This window comes from Apodemus sylvaticus, chromosome 19 (assembly GCF_947179515.1).
Source record: "Apodemus sylvaticus chromosome 19, mApoSyl1.1, whole genome shotgun sequence".
NCBI classification, from domain to species: Eukaryota; Metazoa; Chordata; class Mammalia; order Rodentia; family Muridae; genus Apodemus; species Apodemus sylvaticus.
Genome location: NC_067490.1, coordinates 17,809,953 through 17,827,006, shown reverse-complemented (window position 1 = coordinate 17,827,006; position 17,054 = coordinate 17,809,953). Strand labels below are relative to the sequence as shown.

General features: G+C 44.0%; 1 protein-coding gene across 9 annotated transcripts in view; it reads left to right on the top strand.

Annotated features, from left to right (window-relative positions):
- Nucleotides 1-17,054, top strand: part of Ank3 (ankyrin 3) — a 600,128-nt gene that overhangs the window by 409,308 nt on the left and 173,766 nt on the right. For all 9 annotated transcript variants that reach the window (XM_052163460.1, XM_052163459.1, XM_052163463.1 and 6 more), the window contains one exon: nucleotides 16,719-16,817. In XM_052163460.1, the coding sequence (XP_052019420.1) occupies nucleotides 16,719-16,817 (99 nt within the window). The remainder of the gene's footprint in view (nucleotides 1-16,718; nucleotides 16,818-17,054) is intronic.

Below are 17,054 nucleotides of genomic sequence, written 5' to 3'. Positions count from 1 at the left end.
CCTGGCACTGGAGGAGATAGCGGAGGAGCAGGAGCATTGTAGGAGCTCAGTAGCCACCAGCCAGCCTAGCAGAGTCAGGGAGCTCTATGTTCAGGGAGAGACACTGGCTCAAAGGTAAATTGGAGAGCAATTGAGAAAGATACCTGGTGTCAACCTCTGTCCTCTGCATAGATACACCTACATATGCACATATACACATGTGCACACATGGACACATACATATGTACATACATATGCACACGTACAAACATATAAATATACATGTACACATGCACACACATGTATATACACACATACATACACATGCACACATACACACATATGCACACATAAACATATATACATATACATGTACACATGCACACATATGTATACACACACATATACATACCACAAAAGAAACTATATATGTGTGTGTATGTGTATATGTATGTATGTAATCAACATAAGATAACAATGAAGTTAGAAGAGTCTGACACCAGAGGTCCCATGTGTGTCTACCTATAAACTTCATGCAGGCTGCAGGCCAGAGAACCCTGATGGCTGGCAGTTTGTTCTCTGGGAGTCCAGGTACAGGATGAATTAAATCTGTCCTTTATTCTTTAATAATCATGCTTTGGATATTTGGAATGAACTTTCCATAGCTAGAAATCTGGTGACCTCATAACAAAGACACGGGACACACATTCTTGGCAAGATGTACAAGGCAAGCCTTTCACTACGAGGAGTGAGGCCCGATGAGTCTCGAGGTTGAAAACAGATTTCCCAATAGTTCATTAGTGAGGGCCTCTTGCTAACTCTCGAAGCCTGCAGTGGGCACTTGGCCAGACACGTTTTTAACAAGCATGTCCCATGATTCTTCTGATCAGACAAGATTAGGAGATATTTACCAAGGTCAGGCTGGGAGAATCTTTGTCTGCAAGTTGCCCAAAGTTACATCATAGAAATCTTTTTAAATTATCTTTTTTTTAAAGGCATTGGATCTTTATCTTTATCTTAATGTTTATAGCACTTCAGTAACAATCTGGGTTTACATTGCATCTTGAAGCTTACAAAAGACATGTGTATGTAGCATTTCCTTCCAACCCCACAAGAACAACTATTTTTACAGAGGGAAAATATTGAAGTCACCAAGGAACTGATGGTCCCAGGTCTTACCTGGAATAAAGTAGCAGGGTCAGGGATCTGAACTCAGGCTCTTTCTCTAGTCTCTCGGATTCAGTTCTGGACCATCAGAGCTAGAGCATCCACTGAGCTGGCGGAGAGCAGCTCAGGGCACAGAGGGCTGGAAAGCTAAGAACTAGGCTCTGACTCTTGGCAGTAGCTCCTTCTTGGTCCTTACAGAACTTATCTGCTCCTTAGGACAAAGGCTCTGCAGCCTTGCAGAGGCTTCTTTCTCTAGCCCTGATCGCTTGGGAGCCTCAAGGGCACCATTTTCATTGTGTCTAAAACCTTAGTAAATGCCCTGTTTATCTGAAGACAAAAAGGAGGCCAATTACCCAAGAGGTGGGAAAAAACCCTACATTTCCAAAGAGCTGAGATCCCAAAAATCTGCAAGAGTTGATTTACTCTCTAGGGGGAATAGAAAGGAAAAAAACTCCCATGTGGAAATAAGCTCCAGATGTGTCAATATTGATTGAGTCGTAAGGAAGATGGACCATTCCGATGGCCCTCCATGTTTTGGTTTTGTAGTTTGGGTGGTGGAATGTTAGGAAACTGGTTGGAATGATTTATGGAAACCACTCTGCTTATGAGAAGCATCACTAGAAATCTAGACTCTCTAGACAACCTCACTCAGCTTAAATTTTGAAGTAACACTCTTCAGTATACAGAATGGAAATTGATTTTGCGTTCTTTAAAACTTTTTCTAATTTTATTATATTATTTTACATGTATGAGTGTTTTGCTGCCTACGTGTCTGGGCACCACCTGTATACCTGGTGTCTGTGGAAACCAGCAGAGTCAGATCCTTGGGAACTGGTGTTACAAACAGTTTTGAGCCGCTGTGGGGGAACTGGGACTCAAACCTGGGTCCTCTGGAAGAGGGGCCGTTGTGCATAACTGCTGAGCTGTCTCTCCAGCGTCCGGTTTACTATTTCATTCTTCAGCACCTGCCAGACCTCATTTCACCACCATCCCTACCCCCTCCCACACCCCCAACCCCCTACCCCCACCCCGAGTTAAAAACATTCATTTCTCTTTTCATATCTTCCTTTGTTATTTGTTATCAGACCTCACAGAGTTCTGTTACAGCCGCCAGTGTGTGCATGGTTGTAGGGTCACCCACTGGAACATGGGCAGCCTGTGAGCCCACACTCCTGAAGAACACTGCCCCTCTCTCCTAGCAACTGTTAACTGCCTGCAGCTCTTAGCTGGTCATGTGAATTCCCCCGGTTGCTCTTTTTTTTTTTATTATTATTATTTTAATGGAATAACTGAAACACAGTTTGAAAGATATATTTAAAAAGCATAGAGTTGGGTAAGATGGCTGGCAACTGTAATCCTAGCAGCCGGGAGGCTGAGACAGGAGAATCACTATGAGTTTCTTGCCAGCCTGGTCTACAGAGAATGAGAGCCTTCCTCACTCTTACCTCAGTGGTTTTTAACCTGTGGATCGTGAACCCCTGGGATGGCTGATGGACCATTTCACAGGAGTCGCATGTCAGATGTCCTGCATATGAGATATTTGCATTACAATTTGTAACCATAGCAACATTACAGTTCTGGAGTAGCAACAGAAATAATTTTATGGTAGGGGGTCACCACAACATGAGGAGCTGTTATTAAAGGGCTGTGGCCTTAGGAAGGTCAAGAATCACTGCTCTAAAATAATAGAGTATCAAAGCATTGCTATCATGTACTGAATGCTTATTAGTGTAGGAGCTTAGATAAGAATCCTTAGCAAGGGTCTGGGGATCAGGGAACTCTTATATACATGATAGGAAAGTAAAACCATCTGGTCCCTATGAAAAGAGCGGAGTGTTTGTTTGCTTAGCAGAGTTACTTTAAGGGGGCTGGAGAGATGGCTCAGCGGTTAAAAGCACTGACTGTCCTTCCAGAGGTCCTGAGTTCAAATCCCAGCAACCACCTGGTGGCTCACAACCATCTCTAATGGGATCCGATGCCCTCTTCTGGCATACAGGTGTACACGCAGGTAGAGCACTCATAAAAGTTAAAGAAAGAAATCTTTTTTTTTTAAAAGAGAGAAAGCAAAAATTATCAGAAGTGCCATTAACCCCACACAAAGAGAGCATTGTCGAGGGAGATTGTCCACCTGGATTCCTAGCAGCATTATTCAGGAAAACCCAGGATCTGAAGACCCCAGTGTCCAGGGACAGGCGATTGGATCAGCAGGAGATGGACACATATACGTGTAGACTATCACTCATCCTCAAGAAAAATAAAGGGAAACATACGACACACCAGATGCCACGCAGAGAACCTCTGCTCCGGTAAAATTGAGACACCACAGTAAAAGCAAATGCTGAGTGACTATGTCCATGAAATGTCCAGGACAGACAGACACCAAGACAGAAGCAGAAGGAACGCACGATGGAAATCTTCTTAGGTAGAGTTCTGCTTTTCAAGGTGCAAAGAATTCTGGAGAGAGGCTGTGGCACGGTGTGAGTCATAGAAGCCTTACCCTACTCTGCACGCAGTGGCTAAAATAAAAAATGTTAAGTTATACGTAATTTACCACCATTAGTATATTGAAAGCTGCCCCACTATGCTAGCTACAAAGTCCAGCGGACTGTGAAGCCAGCGGGGGAGGAGGGCCTCAGAGCTAAGATGGCGTTGTCCGTTACTCCTTCGCTTAGAGATAACCCTTCCCACACATTTTTATTCACCCAGTCATCAGCTCTCCTTCATTTAATTTAAATCCGATATAAATTCTGCATTGTCACAGCAAGGTAGGGAATCAGGCCTGCCCTTGCTCTAGGGAAAAGCAGAAATGACCTTGCTTGGTTTAAAGTGAACTTGAGTTTTTATTGGGAAAGCTGAGAGAGGAGAATTAACTAGGCATTCCTCAGCAGAAAGGACTGCTTATTCCAGATCTCTAGTACTAACAGCCACCGGTATGAAGGACCCCACCCCTTCCTCCCGAGGAATAGCACCTTCATTGCCAGTTACCCTGTGTGCCTCCGGTGTGGTGTCTGTCGCTCCCCAGCCTCATGGCCCAGGTTTCTCTGCTGTTTCTTAGCTGTGGCCCTAAACATTCTTTTCTGATATCCCCTGTGTTCATCTGGAGAGCTGCCTCTTCTAGAACCTTCTGATTTCAGCAAGTGACTTCGTGCCTCCTGCGTCACCTGAAGTTTTTCCATCCAAAAATTATTTGATAATAGCCTTGAGAGGAGCAATGGTTTCATATGTTTCATGTATGTTCCTTAACTGCTCCTTTTATTTATTTTATTGCATTTAATTATGTGCATTTGAGCACAAGCATGTGCTCGGTGTGTGTGTGTGTGTGTGTGTGTGTGTGTGTGCATGCTTGTGTATGCAAGTGCATGCAAGCAAGCAAGCACACACACACACACACACACACACACACACGCTTGCGCACACATGCACACCTTCAGGCATGCACCCATGCATGCTACAAACACGTGTGGAGGTCAGAGGACAAGCTGCAGACATTCATGCTCTACTCCCATCATGTGGGTCCCAGGGATTGAACCCGGGACATCAGGGTTGGCAGCAAGCGCCTTTCTTTCTGCAGTGACCCATCTGACCACCCCTAAGCCCCATTTTTAATCTCTGTGCCTACGGTGCAGGCTCCTTGGCGTTCCTGTCAGGAGTGTCAGGAGACTGATTTTACAGGTAAGAAATATACGATGCCAAGAAATTCAACTAGCTTGCCTTAAATTGCACACTTGGTACTGGGCAAGCTCTAGAACTGAGCGTGGGTAGTGCAGCAGCCCCGGTCCACCACCACTGTGGCCTTCTTCTAGATTCTCCGCATTTCCCTGAGATGGGAAGCTCCCTGTATGTTATTTCTCATCAACACATCACTAACCTAGTGAAGGAAGGGTGCAAACGCAAACTGTTACACATTACTTAGAGATCTTGGAGATCATTCATAAAATACGAATAAGCTTAGCATCTCTCTTTCTAGGACCGTCTTGTATTAAATGAGATAAGAATCAGGACTGTTTTTTTTTTTTTTTTTTACTTTTCTTTCCTCATTTTTTATATGAATCAGCTGGCCTGGAACTCGCTCTATAGACCAGGCTAATCTTGAGTTTGTGGAGATCTGGGTTCCTCTGCCTCCCGGGTGCTAGAATTAAAGGTGTAGTCCGCCACAGCTGTGATCGAGCCAGCGCCGTGATCGAGTAGGGGAGGTATTTGTCTGTCACAAGGATGCACATATAAAATTACAGGATATGGCACGTTCCCTCCGGCATCCAGCAAGAACGTGCATGTAGGAGATTGGGTACCGGACCTGTTCTCACTCTCAATGAATGATGATTCTAAGTAGATGTATAAGGAATGTCTATAAAGTTACAACTGACATGGAGTTTCTTCTCTGTTCCAAACTCATTGCTAGCAATCTTCTTTCTATTTCTAAGCCAGCTTTAGAGTTGAAAATACAGAGTACAGACTCTTGCAGGGGCCTGGGGGGTGGGGGAGGGGTGATCATCTTAATGAAAACAGCCGTACCCTGAGATGACTCAGAGAGAAAGGTGCCTGCCGTGGAGGCCCAGCAACCTGAGTCTTGATCCCTGGAACTTATATAAAGGTGGAGGAGAAAAATCAACTCCACACGTGCACCGCAGTACACAGGCATCCACGTGGACATATCTTAAACGCATAAGAAGAACAAATAGAATAATGGATTGGAAAAATGGCTCTGTGGTTAGAGCATTGCTGCTCGTCCAGAGGACCCAAGTTCAATTCCCAGCACCAGCTGCCTGTAATTTCTGCTCCTCTCCAGGAGTTCCAATACTTCTAACCTCTAGGACAGCACCTTTATTCACATGAGCACACCCACACACGGATGGACACAACATGTGCGAAATGAAAAATAAATGAAAAAATAAATGAAAATAAAACGAAAAAAAAGAAAAACTTTAAATAACCATCATTGTAGGATATCCTAGGAAATGATCCAGCATGCTTGTACAAAGCCCAGGAGACAATCACTGTATTCTGGTGGTTTTTGTCCCCTTTTATGAGAAGTGGGAAGCAAAACGTGCCCTACAAAGTTAGGGTCTAAGCCACAGTTTCATAGTTTGATGCCTCTAAAGGATGAAGGCACTGATGCAGAGGTCTGTCTGAAAGTCCATGTTGTTGAGGAAAGGCCCAGGAAGCCCCATGTAAGAGCGACTGCAGACCTTCCCAACAGGGAAACAGCCATGACCTGTGTTTTGTTAGCCATTTGGCCAGATAATAGGCCCAGAAATGTGAAATAATTAAGTTTGCTTATCCTGTAAATCTGTTTTCTCAATATTCTAAATAGTTATCCAGATCCTGTTAGTAGCCTATAGAAATACATAGCCAATTCCCTTGCTTGAATTCAAAACGTGTGTGTGTATGAGTTTGACTTTGTATGTGCGTGTAGCCACCATATGTAAAAATGATTGAGAAGTAAATGACAAGGAAAGGAAGCTGTTGGGTAGGCTTATCAGTGCTTGATTTTTCAGGTCGAGTAGTAATTATATTCAATAACATTATGGAAAAATTAAATAAGGTGCTGTTTGTATTGGTAATGAAAGTGTGGCTTTTAAGGAAGCCCAAAGGGTTTGGTAAAATGAGAAGGACAATACCTGGGAATTGGGAGCGGTAGATCTTGGCCAGATCCGAGTTCTGTAAATGGCTTAACCACCCTGAGTTTTTTTTCTCTCCTGGCCATTAGACCGAATAAATTCTGATGCCCTTATCTGTTAAACCACATTGTCAAATGCTAATGTATTCTGTAACATTTTGAATGTACCAAGAAAAAAAAATTCTTTGGTAAAACAGAAAATAACACATTCCATTAATATGCTAATTCATACTAAAGCAAAATCTGCTCTAGTTTCTTCAAAATTCCTATCAAGGCAGCTGTGCTGGCCACTACTGCAAACCTGGCACTTGGGAGGCAGGTCAGAAGGTGAAGAGTTCAAGGTCACCTTCATCTACGTGGTAAAATACTGTCTCAAAGACAAATCACATCAGATTTAATCTTTCCATATTTTAATCTAGATTTCTCAACACAAATAACGTAGGTCTTCTGCCGCAGTAAAGAGCAGGGGGTAGCTAAGGGGGAGGCTCCTTCAGAGCTCAGATGGGAGGGTTGTCGCTGAGCAGGTAGAATGATACATGCGTGTCACAGTAGCAAGCACAGATGGAGTGAGCCGTGACCCAGGCAGCATTGGCACGCTGCAGGTCAGGCTGTACTGAAAATTACCCACTTCCCCACTGCGCCCTGTGCCAACATCTGTGGCTGTTAGTTTTAGAAAAGATGAGGGTACCATAAGATGTCTACAACCCTCCCACGAGTGACAAGTGAGTTGTTGGCCTGATGTGTGTGGCCCTTTTAAAATGCACATATGTGCAAGTACAAATGTCAAGGGACTTCTACTCTTCCTGTGTCTTATATATTACACAGTCGTGTAACTTACTTCCTATGGTATATGTCGCTCACCTTACGTAGGATGTAGGAGTCCTGTGACAGAACAGCTGAGGCCTCCTGGGGACTACACCAGTTTGTGGTGTACATTCTCGTACACACCACGAAACCCACAGTCATTCTGGTTGTTTCTACTTTATGTGGTGACTGATTTCTTATATTTCTCTTCATTCCTGTCATGTCCAGACGCCCCTCCTTTCTTCATGTAGGTCTAATTTTCCTCGAGGTAACCACGCTCTTACTGTCTTGGGGATACCCGTATCTGTTTCCCTGTTTGAGGTCTGTTAGTTGTAAGCGTCTCTTTCGCCTACCGGGAACTCACAGTTTATTTCCATCTCCTCAATCTGACTGTGTCCTGCGCATGATTTGTTGGCAGGGTGTTCAGCTGGTGACGCTTCTGCCCCTAGAGCTTGTGGCTTTGTTTCTTACCATGCTTTGGGTCCATTCTTCACCCATGAGTGTTCTCACATTCCTCCTGACTGACTCTGTATCTTCTTACGCCACTACTGGCATTTCTCTCTTTTTATAATTTCATGTGAAAATGGTATTAGCTAACATATCTTTTAACTTCCCTGATTCTTTGCCCTGCTCTAAAGACATCTACTCATGAGCTTAATCAAAGGAATTCATTTCTGAGAATATATATATTTAATTTATTATTTATTTATAATATATTTTATATAGTATTATATATAACATATACTATATATTAGAGTATGTCATGTATCATATATAATATATTCTATATATAATATATATTTATACAGCATATATTATATATACCATATATCATATACAATATATGATATACAATGTACAATATAATTAATAATTATTATATAATGTGAAATATATATACAAATATGCTATATAGTATATATATTATACTGTATATGTGCTGTATATAATATATACTATATATAATCAAGCATTTCATTAGGCTCTCTTGAGAAGTCCATTTCTGGCTGAGTCCTATCAGTCTCTGTTAGCTAATTGTTTAAGTTCTATACAAAGTATACTCAGTTTTCACTTGCCCCTCCCCCAAGCATCCTCTCTATTCAGGTTGGTTTCCTCTCTTCTCGGCCCTCACTTCTTCCTTATTGCTCATGTGCCATGCCCATCTCAATTTCCTGCATCCATTCCAGTCTCCTGCACTCCTTGAGGGTTCCCTTCCTGGCTTTGTGATCTATATGAGCCTCCGCATGGGTTCCGAGCACAAGAAAACATGGTGGTATTTATCTGTCTTTTGGTTATATTTGTCTCTCTGAGTCTATCTTTTGGTTAGCAGGTCGAATTTATTTTCATGAAGTTGGCATGATTTTATTTTTCTTTACCGCTGTATAAAATTCCATTGAGGGATTGAGGAGGCGAGTTACTGAGTAAAAGTGCTAAGTTCAGCTCCTCAGTACCCACATAAAAACTGAACACAAGGCAGAAGGGATAGGACCAACACGTAGGCATCCACGCGCATGCACACACACACACACACACACACACACACGCGCGCGCGCGCGCACAAACACTCTCGAATCTACAGAGATGACCAAGCACATACTACACAGACAGAAAAGTGTCATTGCATGCGCGCACTTCATCATCTGTAGCTATGCATCTGTTAATGAACACCTAACTGACTCTCCAACGAGGCTGCTGTGAGGGCAGCTACCTGCAGGACGCACAAGGGTCTTACTTCAGCTCTCTGTTCTGAATCCCGATGGGCGCACGGGGACCATTTGGTAGTTCTAGTTTTCTATTTCTGAGAAACCTCCAAACCAATGTCTGGTTGGTGGGCAAGCTTACACTCCCTCCAGTGGTACCTAACGGTTCCTCTTTCCTCACATCGCCATTGACTTAACAAAGTCCGCCATTCTGCACTGGATGAGATGGAGTCTTAAAGCAGTTTGAGTTTTCCCTGCTGGCTAAGACTGTTGAACACTGGGCTGGAGAGATGGCGCAGAGGTTAAGAGTGGATGTAAGAGACAGAACCTGGTCAGCAGGGGTGGACCCAGCAGAGCTAGGTTACCTAGTCTTCAGAGTCCTCCGATGGAGATTAGGTTTGCCTTTTGCCTAGACTCAAGACCACTACTTGTGGTCAGCCCGCCCCCTCATCTCTCTCCCTCTCCCTGTCCCTCTCCCCCTCCCTCTCCCCCCCATCCGTCTCCGTCTCCCCCTCCCCCTCCCCCCCTCTTTCTTCCCTCCCTCCCAGTAGTCCAGCAGAATTCTCTCATGCTGTTGGCTGCTGCTGCTTGTCACTCTGAGCTAGGCTCCGCCCAGGGGCCTTCCATGCTGGCCCTGGCTTTGTGGCACGTTTGGGGAGCTTTCCACCATCCCTTCTATCTGCAGTCGCGGCTCCTCACGCCAGCTTGAATCCCAGCAAGCTTGTACCAGCTGACACAATCCCAGCAGGAAGCACGGGCTCAGAGAAACAAAGCTTTCAGTCTCTTGACGTCATCTGCCTGTTTCAATACACCGCTGTCGGCTTCACAATGGAAACACAGTCCTGGCCCTGTGCATGGGGCAGGCAGGAGACCTTCTCCTTAACTGAAGAATCAATATGCAAATACCCATCAATTCCTCCACTGGAGCTCCTTCCGTCTTGATTTGCTCCCCGTTCTCAGGACCAGCTATTATGGGATGTAGGGATGGACCCAGGGCCTATCAGTGCAAAAGGTCATTGAACACTTGAGCAGAGTCTTTAGACAGAGGTATTCTGATCCTGGTATATCAGTGTAAGAGGGTCTGCAGATGGGGTTGTGACCCCAACCCTGCCACCGATGAACTCTTTTTCAATTGGCAAATTATAGAACAGTTCTGTATCTCATTTTAGCAGATGGAGTTATTTATTTTTGCGCCATCCATTGGATTGTTAAGAGGATAAAAACGGAGCCTTAGATCTGCAAGCTGTAGTTGTGTATGCGCGCGCACATGCATGTGCTCATTTATTGCACATTCGTGTATGTGTATATGCAATGTGTATGCATGCTGTGCATATCAAGGTCAGAGGTCAACCTCAAGTGTCAGCCCACAGAAACCGTCCACCTGATTTGTTTGAGGCAGTCTCTCTCACTGAGACCTGGGAATTGCAAATTAGGTTATTGGGATTGTTTGTTTATACCTGGCCCAGGGAGTGGCACTATTAGAAGATGTGGCCTTGTTGGAGTGGGTGTGGCTTTGTCGGAGTGGGTGTGTCATTGTGGACGTGGGCTTAAAACCCTCTCATCTTAACTGCCTGGAAGTCAGTCTTCCACTAGCAGCCTTCAGATGAAGATGTAGAACTTTCAGCTCCTCCTGCACCATGTCTGCCCGGATGCTACCCTGCCCTTGATACTGGACTGAATCTCAGAACCTATAAGCTAGACCCAATTAAATGTTGTCCTTTATAAGACATACCTTGGTCACGGTGTGTGTTCACCACAGTGAAACCCTAAGACAGCGAGCCCATCTGGCTAGCAAGCCCCAGAGGTCTGTCTGCCTCTGCCTCCCCAGTGCCAGATCATGCGTGTGTGACAGTGCACCCAACTTACACAGCAAGCACTTCACCACCTGAGCTCTCTCCTCAGTTGCTTTTATAATACTTTCTGAGAGTTTTAGAAATGTAAAGGCTTCCTCTAAGGGAAGTCCAGGGCATTAGGCTTCAAGCCCCGATGCCGTCTAACTCTATGCGGGAGAGAACAGAATACGGAAGAAAGCAGAGGAAGAAGATACTGCGGGTCTTCACCCTGCCAATCCGCCTGTGTGACAAGGGTTGATGAAGACCTCGACGCTGGGAAATCCCTCCCCTTAGGAAATAATAGCACAGGGAGGGAGTGGGCCTAAGGCAGGGCTCATGCAGCTCAGCTGACCGGCTTCCTGGCTAGCTCGCTAGCTCAGTGCTCCCCCTGCTGGCTCAGTAATAGATTGGCTCACATAGTGCTGCTGGGAGGACTCAAGGGCAGACAAATCAGAGGAACCTCAAGTCACCTCAGCGTGTGCTATCCTCCCACTGTCGACAATCCCAGCAAAGCCCACCCTGAGCTTGTCACCCGTGTTCACAACCCAGCCCGCCCAGCTGAGGCTCTCCGTCAGAAGCTGGCTGATCTAAAGCAGAGCTCAGCACGGAACTGCCACAGAATAACCATTCTTGCTTGTGGATTGTGCGTGTGTGGCTGCTTCATGCTACAGTGAGGGAAGTGAGCGGGTACCTTGGCGGTTGTGTCGCCTGCAAAGTACAAGATTCTGCCGTCTGGCTCTGTGTACAGAACGTTTCCTGGGGACTGGGAAGGTAGATCAGTAATAGATTGCTTGCCTGGCATGCACAAGGCCCTGGGACTGATATCACACACACACACACACACACACACAGAGGCATCAGTTTTACCCACTTTTTTTTCCTTTACTGAAAATAGGTTTGTTTTTTTTTTTAATAAAATGTATTCTGATTATAGCTCAGCTCCTCCCAGTTCCTCTCCACTTTCACTCCTACCTGGATCCATATTCTTTCTGTTTCTCCTTAAAAAAAAACAAACAGGCATCTGAAGAAGAAGAATAAAATAAGATAAAACAAAAAACAAGCAAGTCGGATTAGGGCAAAGCAAACAAACAGAAAAGTTTTTTTTAAAAAAAAAAAAAAGCTAAAGAAATAGCAGGAGGAACTTGTATAGATGCAGACACACACACGTGCAAACACAGGAATCAGGAACACATACAGATGCAGACATGCACATGTGCACACACAGGAATCAGGAACACATACAGATGCAGACACGCACATGTGCACACACAGGAATCAGGAACACATACAGATGCAGACACACACATGTGCACACACAGGAATCAGGAACACATACAGATGCAGACACGCACATGTGCACACACAGGAATCAGGAACACATATAGATGTAGACACACACGTGCATACACAGGAATCTGGAACACATACAGATGCAGACATGCACATGTACACACACAGGAATCAGGAACACATACAGATGCAGACACGCACATGTGCACACACAGGAATCAGGAACACATACAGATGCAGAGACACACACACACATGTGCACACACAGAAATCAGGAACACATACAGATACAGAAACACACGTGTGTGCACACACAGGAATCTGGAATACATGTAGGCATACAGACACACCTGCACACAGGAATCTCACAAAATGTAAAACTGGAAGTCATAATATATACACAAAGGACCTGAGCAGCTTAAAATAATATAAAGTAAAATAACCACCCTGCCCTGACATGACGTTATGAGACAAAGAACCTCCAAAGTTCCCAGAGAGTTGATCTGTGTTGCCTGTCTACTGCCCAGCACACAACCTACCCTCAATAGTGGTTTGTTTCCCCAGTAAGACTCCCTTAAAGAGAACCAATTTTTCCTTTGCCAGTGGTTATCAATTGAAGGTGGCTTCTGGGTTAGGGATGGGGACCTGTGTCCCTCTTCTTAGCCTTAGGACCCCACCCAGCACAGACCCGTGAGGCCCTGCTCACGCTGCCTGAGTCTCTGTGAGTTCATACATGAGTGGATCCTGCCTTGTTTAAAAGGCCTTCTTTCCTTGGTGATCCCACCCCCATCCCCTCTGGCTCTTGAACTTTCTCCACCTCTCATCTGCAGAGTTCCCAGAGCCCTGAGGGGAGGATTTGATTTATACACTTCTTTTAACACAGTTCCTTAGTTGTCAGCAGTCTCTACCAGTATCACTGCAATAAATTCCCAAAGCAGGTGTTATTCTTTATTTTAAGAAATGAATCACTGTTTTGTACTTTGCTATCTAAGAGTAATAGAAATAATCTATTATTCTTTAGTTATTGAGTGTTATGAGAGTAAACCTTAATTTAAATTTTGGCTTCCAAGTATAATGAGATAAAGAGATTTTACAATATTCCCATTTGTAAGAGAATGTATAGTTATGGGGAATTTGTTTCCTTGATTTTGTTTTGTTTGTTTGTTGGTTGGTTTGTTGGTTGTTGCTGTTGTTGCTTTTTTTTAAGTTGAAGGGACCAGAGAGATGGCTTAAGGGTTAACAGTGCTTGCTGCTCTATGAAAGGACCAAGGTTAGCTCTTGACACCCGCACCGAGAGGTTCACAACCACCTGTAACTCCAGCTCCAGGGATCCAAGTCATCCTCTGGCCTCCAAGGGCATCTGTTCATACACGTGGCATAAGCACACAAAAGCATACATATATGTACATAGATAGATAGATAGATAGATAGATAGATAGATAGATAGATACATACATACATACATACATAGATAGGGGCTAGAGAGATGGCTCAGTGCTTAAGAGCACTGTCTGCTCTTCCTGTCCTGAGTTCAATTCCCAGCACCCACATGGTGGCTCACAAGATCTAATGCCCTCTTCTGGGGTGTCTAAAGACAGGAACAGTGTGCTCACATGCATAAAATAAATAAATAAATCTTTTTAAGATAAATAGATGGATAGATAGATAGATAGATAGATGATAGAGATAGATGATAGATGATTGATAGATAGATAGATAGATACATAGATAGATGGAAGGAAGGATAGATAGATGATAGAGATAGATGATGGATAGATAGATAGATAGATAGATAGATAGATAGATAGATAGATAGATAGATAAAGAGAGATAATAAAATAATTTTTAGATCAAGCATAAACATTTACTGACAATCTGGGGCAAAGTTCATGTCAGACAACACTTCATGAAAATGCAGTCAGCCAGATAAAGGTGGTGGAAAGTTGGATAACTATTGGGTTTCTTCAGTGAAGGCATAAGCATAGAGGAAATGGCAGAGAGAGTGGTGAGCTTGAGGGGTGAAAGGCTTGTGAAGTACCTGGAGCAAATGAAGCATCAAGATGAACCCAGACACTCAGAAAGAGCCCAAGCATTTGTGCACAGGCAGAGGCTTAGGCACTGGGCTGGTATTTCCACTACTTTATTTATAATAATGGCACTGCCAGCATCTGTCTCTGTGTCTCTGTCTCTGTCTCTCTCTCTCTCTCTCTCTCTCTCTCTCTCTCTCTCTCTCTCTCTCCACATATATATCCTCTCCCTCCATCTCTCCCCTAGCCTGGTCTACTTAGCAAGACCCCCATCTCAAAAGATTCTTTCTCCATTAAAGATGATTTAATTGAGCTACTTATTGGACTGTCTGTCTCTTCTTGGTTCTTGCAGCAAGATAACACAATGTGGCAGAAGCCAAAGGTTGATTGGTGTAGGGTAGGAGCTGGGACTTGAACTAGGGGCCCTGAGTGTATTAAGCAGGCTCTGTCTATGCCCAGTTCCAAGGCCAGTATTTATTGAACCTGAATAAGGAGGATCTGAAATTCACTATAGGTTTTTCCTCAGGCTTTATGTTTAGAAGTTCTTTATTATAAGATGTTCTAATTTTTTTAACACTATGTTTAAAGTTAGTCATTTAAGTAACCCTCCAGCCATGTCAGTTCACACAACAAACCCTAAATAAACGTAGGGGTCACCAAAAAAAGACATGGAAGTAGAAGGGGACGTTGTTAGAAAGAAGGGTTCACTGGGAGTAGGGTGGAAAAATGATGGATGTGATCAAAATGTGTGTGTGTGTGTGTGTGTTCATGTGTGTGTGTACTTGTATGTGTGAATGTGTGTATGCATATGTGTATATGTATATGTGTGAATGCATGTGTATGTGCACACATGTGTATGCATGTGTTCATGTGTATACATTTGTATGTATGTGTGTGAATGTGTGTGCACATGTGTGTGTGTTTGAAACTGTCAAAAAATACATTTTGTTTAAGGAAAAAATAAAAATATAAAAGATGTGAAGAAATTAAATCCCAGTTGTGTCAGCCATTTCCGTTTGGAAGGACTGCAGGGCAGGTTGTGAAAACTGACTGAGATACTAAGAGTTCAGGATCTGGAGTCACGCCCTGCCTCGCACAGTACAAGGCCTGGAGTCCACATCACCACCCAAGCCAAGAGGAATCAGTCCAGTTCCTCACCAACAGGAAGTGGTCAGGACCCAGTAGGCATGGACTCTCGCACTCTGCATGTATGATTACTGTGAGCCTGGTTAACATGTGATCTCACTGAATCTTTGTGAACAATGAGATGTAAACTCTTACCATGTGGCACCCAGAAATAAGAACCCAACACTGGGGATTGTTTTCAGTGTATGCTTATGCTTCCTTGATGGTTTAGAAGCAACAGTCAACGCAGGGGCAATGGAATTGCCAATGACGCTTTTAGATGTGTGTAGGCAGCAGCACAAAAGGCCAAAGCAAGGGCCCAGAGTCTCTGCCTCAATGATTATGGTCTCTCGTTTACAACTCAAGACTCCTTCTGAGTCTGGGAAAGCTCTGAGTCCCAGGATCCGTCTTCAGCTCAATCCTCAGTAAGCTCAGCACTGCAAACAAACAACAACAACAACATCTTGATTCAAGAATGTAAGATTTGGGCCTCAAGAGGCTGTTCTTCCAGAGGTCCTGAGTTCAAATCCCAGAAACCACATGGTGGTTGCTAACCATCTGTAATGGGATCTGACGCCCTCTTCTGGCATGTCTAAAGACAGCTACAGTGTACTTACATATAATAATAAATAAATCCTTGGGCCAGAGCGAGCAGGGACTGAGTGACAAGGTTAACTGGAGGGAGCAGGGCTGACTGGAGTGAGCAGAGGCCCTAAACTCAATCCCCAGCAACTACATGAGGGCTCACAACCGTTTGTACAGCTGCGGTACACTCATATACATAAAATAACTGTAAAAAAAAAAAAAAAGCAAATCTTTAAAAAAAAAAAAAAAGAATGTAAGATTTGGGTCATCAGGCATGTGCTGAATGTCTTTAATCCCAGCACCAAGAAAGCTAAGGCAGGCAGATTTTGAGACTAGCCACATAGTGATCCCTGTCTCAGTTAAAATAGATGAACTATAATAGAACAAAACAAAGAATAAATAAGATTTGGGTAGTCTGTCACCCCCAGCAATAAAATAAAGTTGGGCCTCTCTTCAAATTCTTGAGTCTGGTTTTGGGGAAGGGATGCTATTAGAAAGAAGTGGGAATGTGTAATATCTATACCTTGGGGGACAGTGTCCTGCCTAAGCTGTGTGTGTCAAGCCTGTGACTTCTTCTCTGCTTCCCCTGCAGAATGACATCACTCCTTTACATGTTGCCTCGAAGCGAGGAAATGCAAATATGGTGAAGCTATTGCTGGACCGGGGTGCGAAGATCGATGCCAAGACCAGGGTAAGCGTCCTGCCCGGCCCGGCCCGGGCCTGTGTGAATCTCCCAGGGGTAGAAACCCTCACCTGGCGTGCCCGTACAGTGGGCAAATGCTCTTTTATTTCTTTTTGATTTGTTGTTGTCTCTTGGGAAATGATTCCCACTTCATATACTGTTGGTATGCGTCTAAATGACTGTTTATGGATTATAACATATATGATAGTATGTGTGCCTCTCAGTTTAGCCCTTACCTTGGGAGGA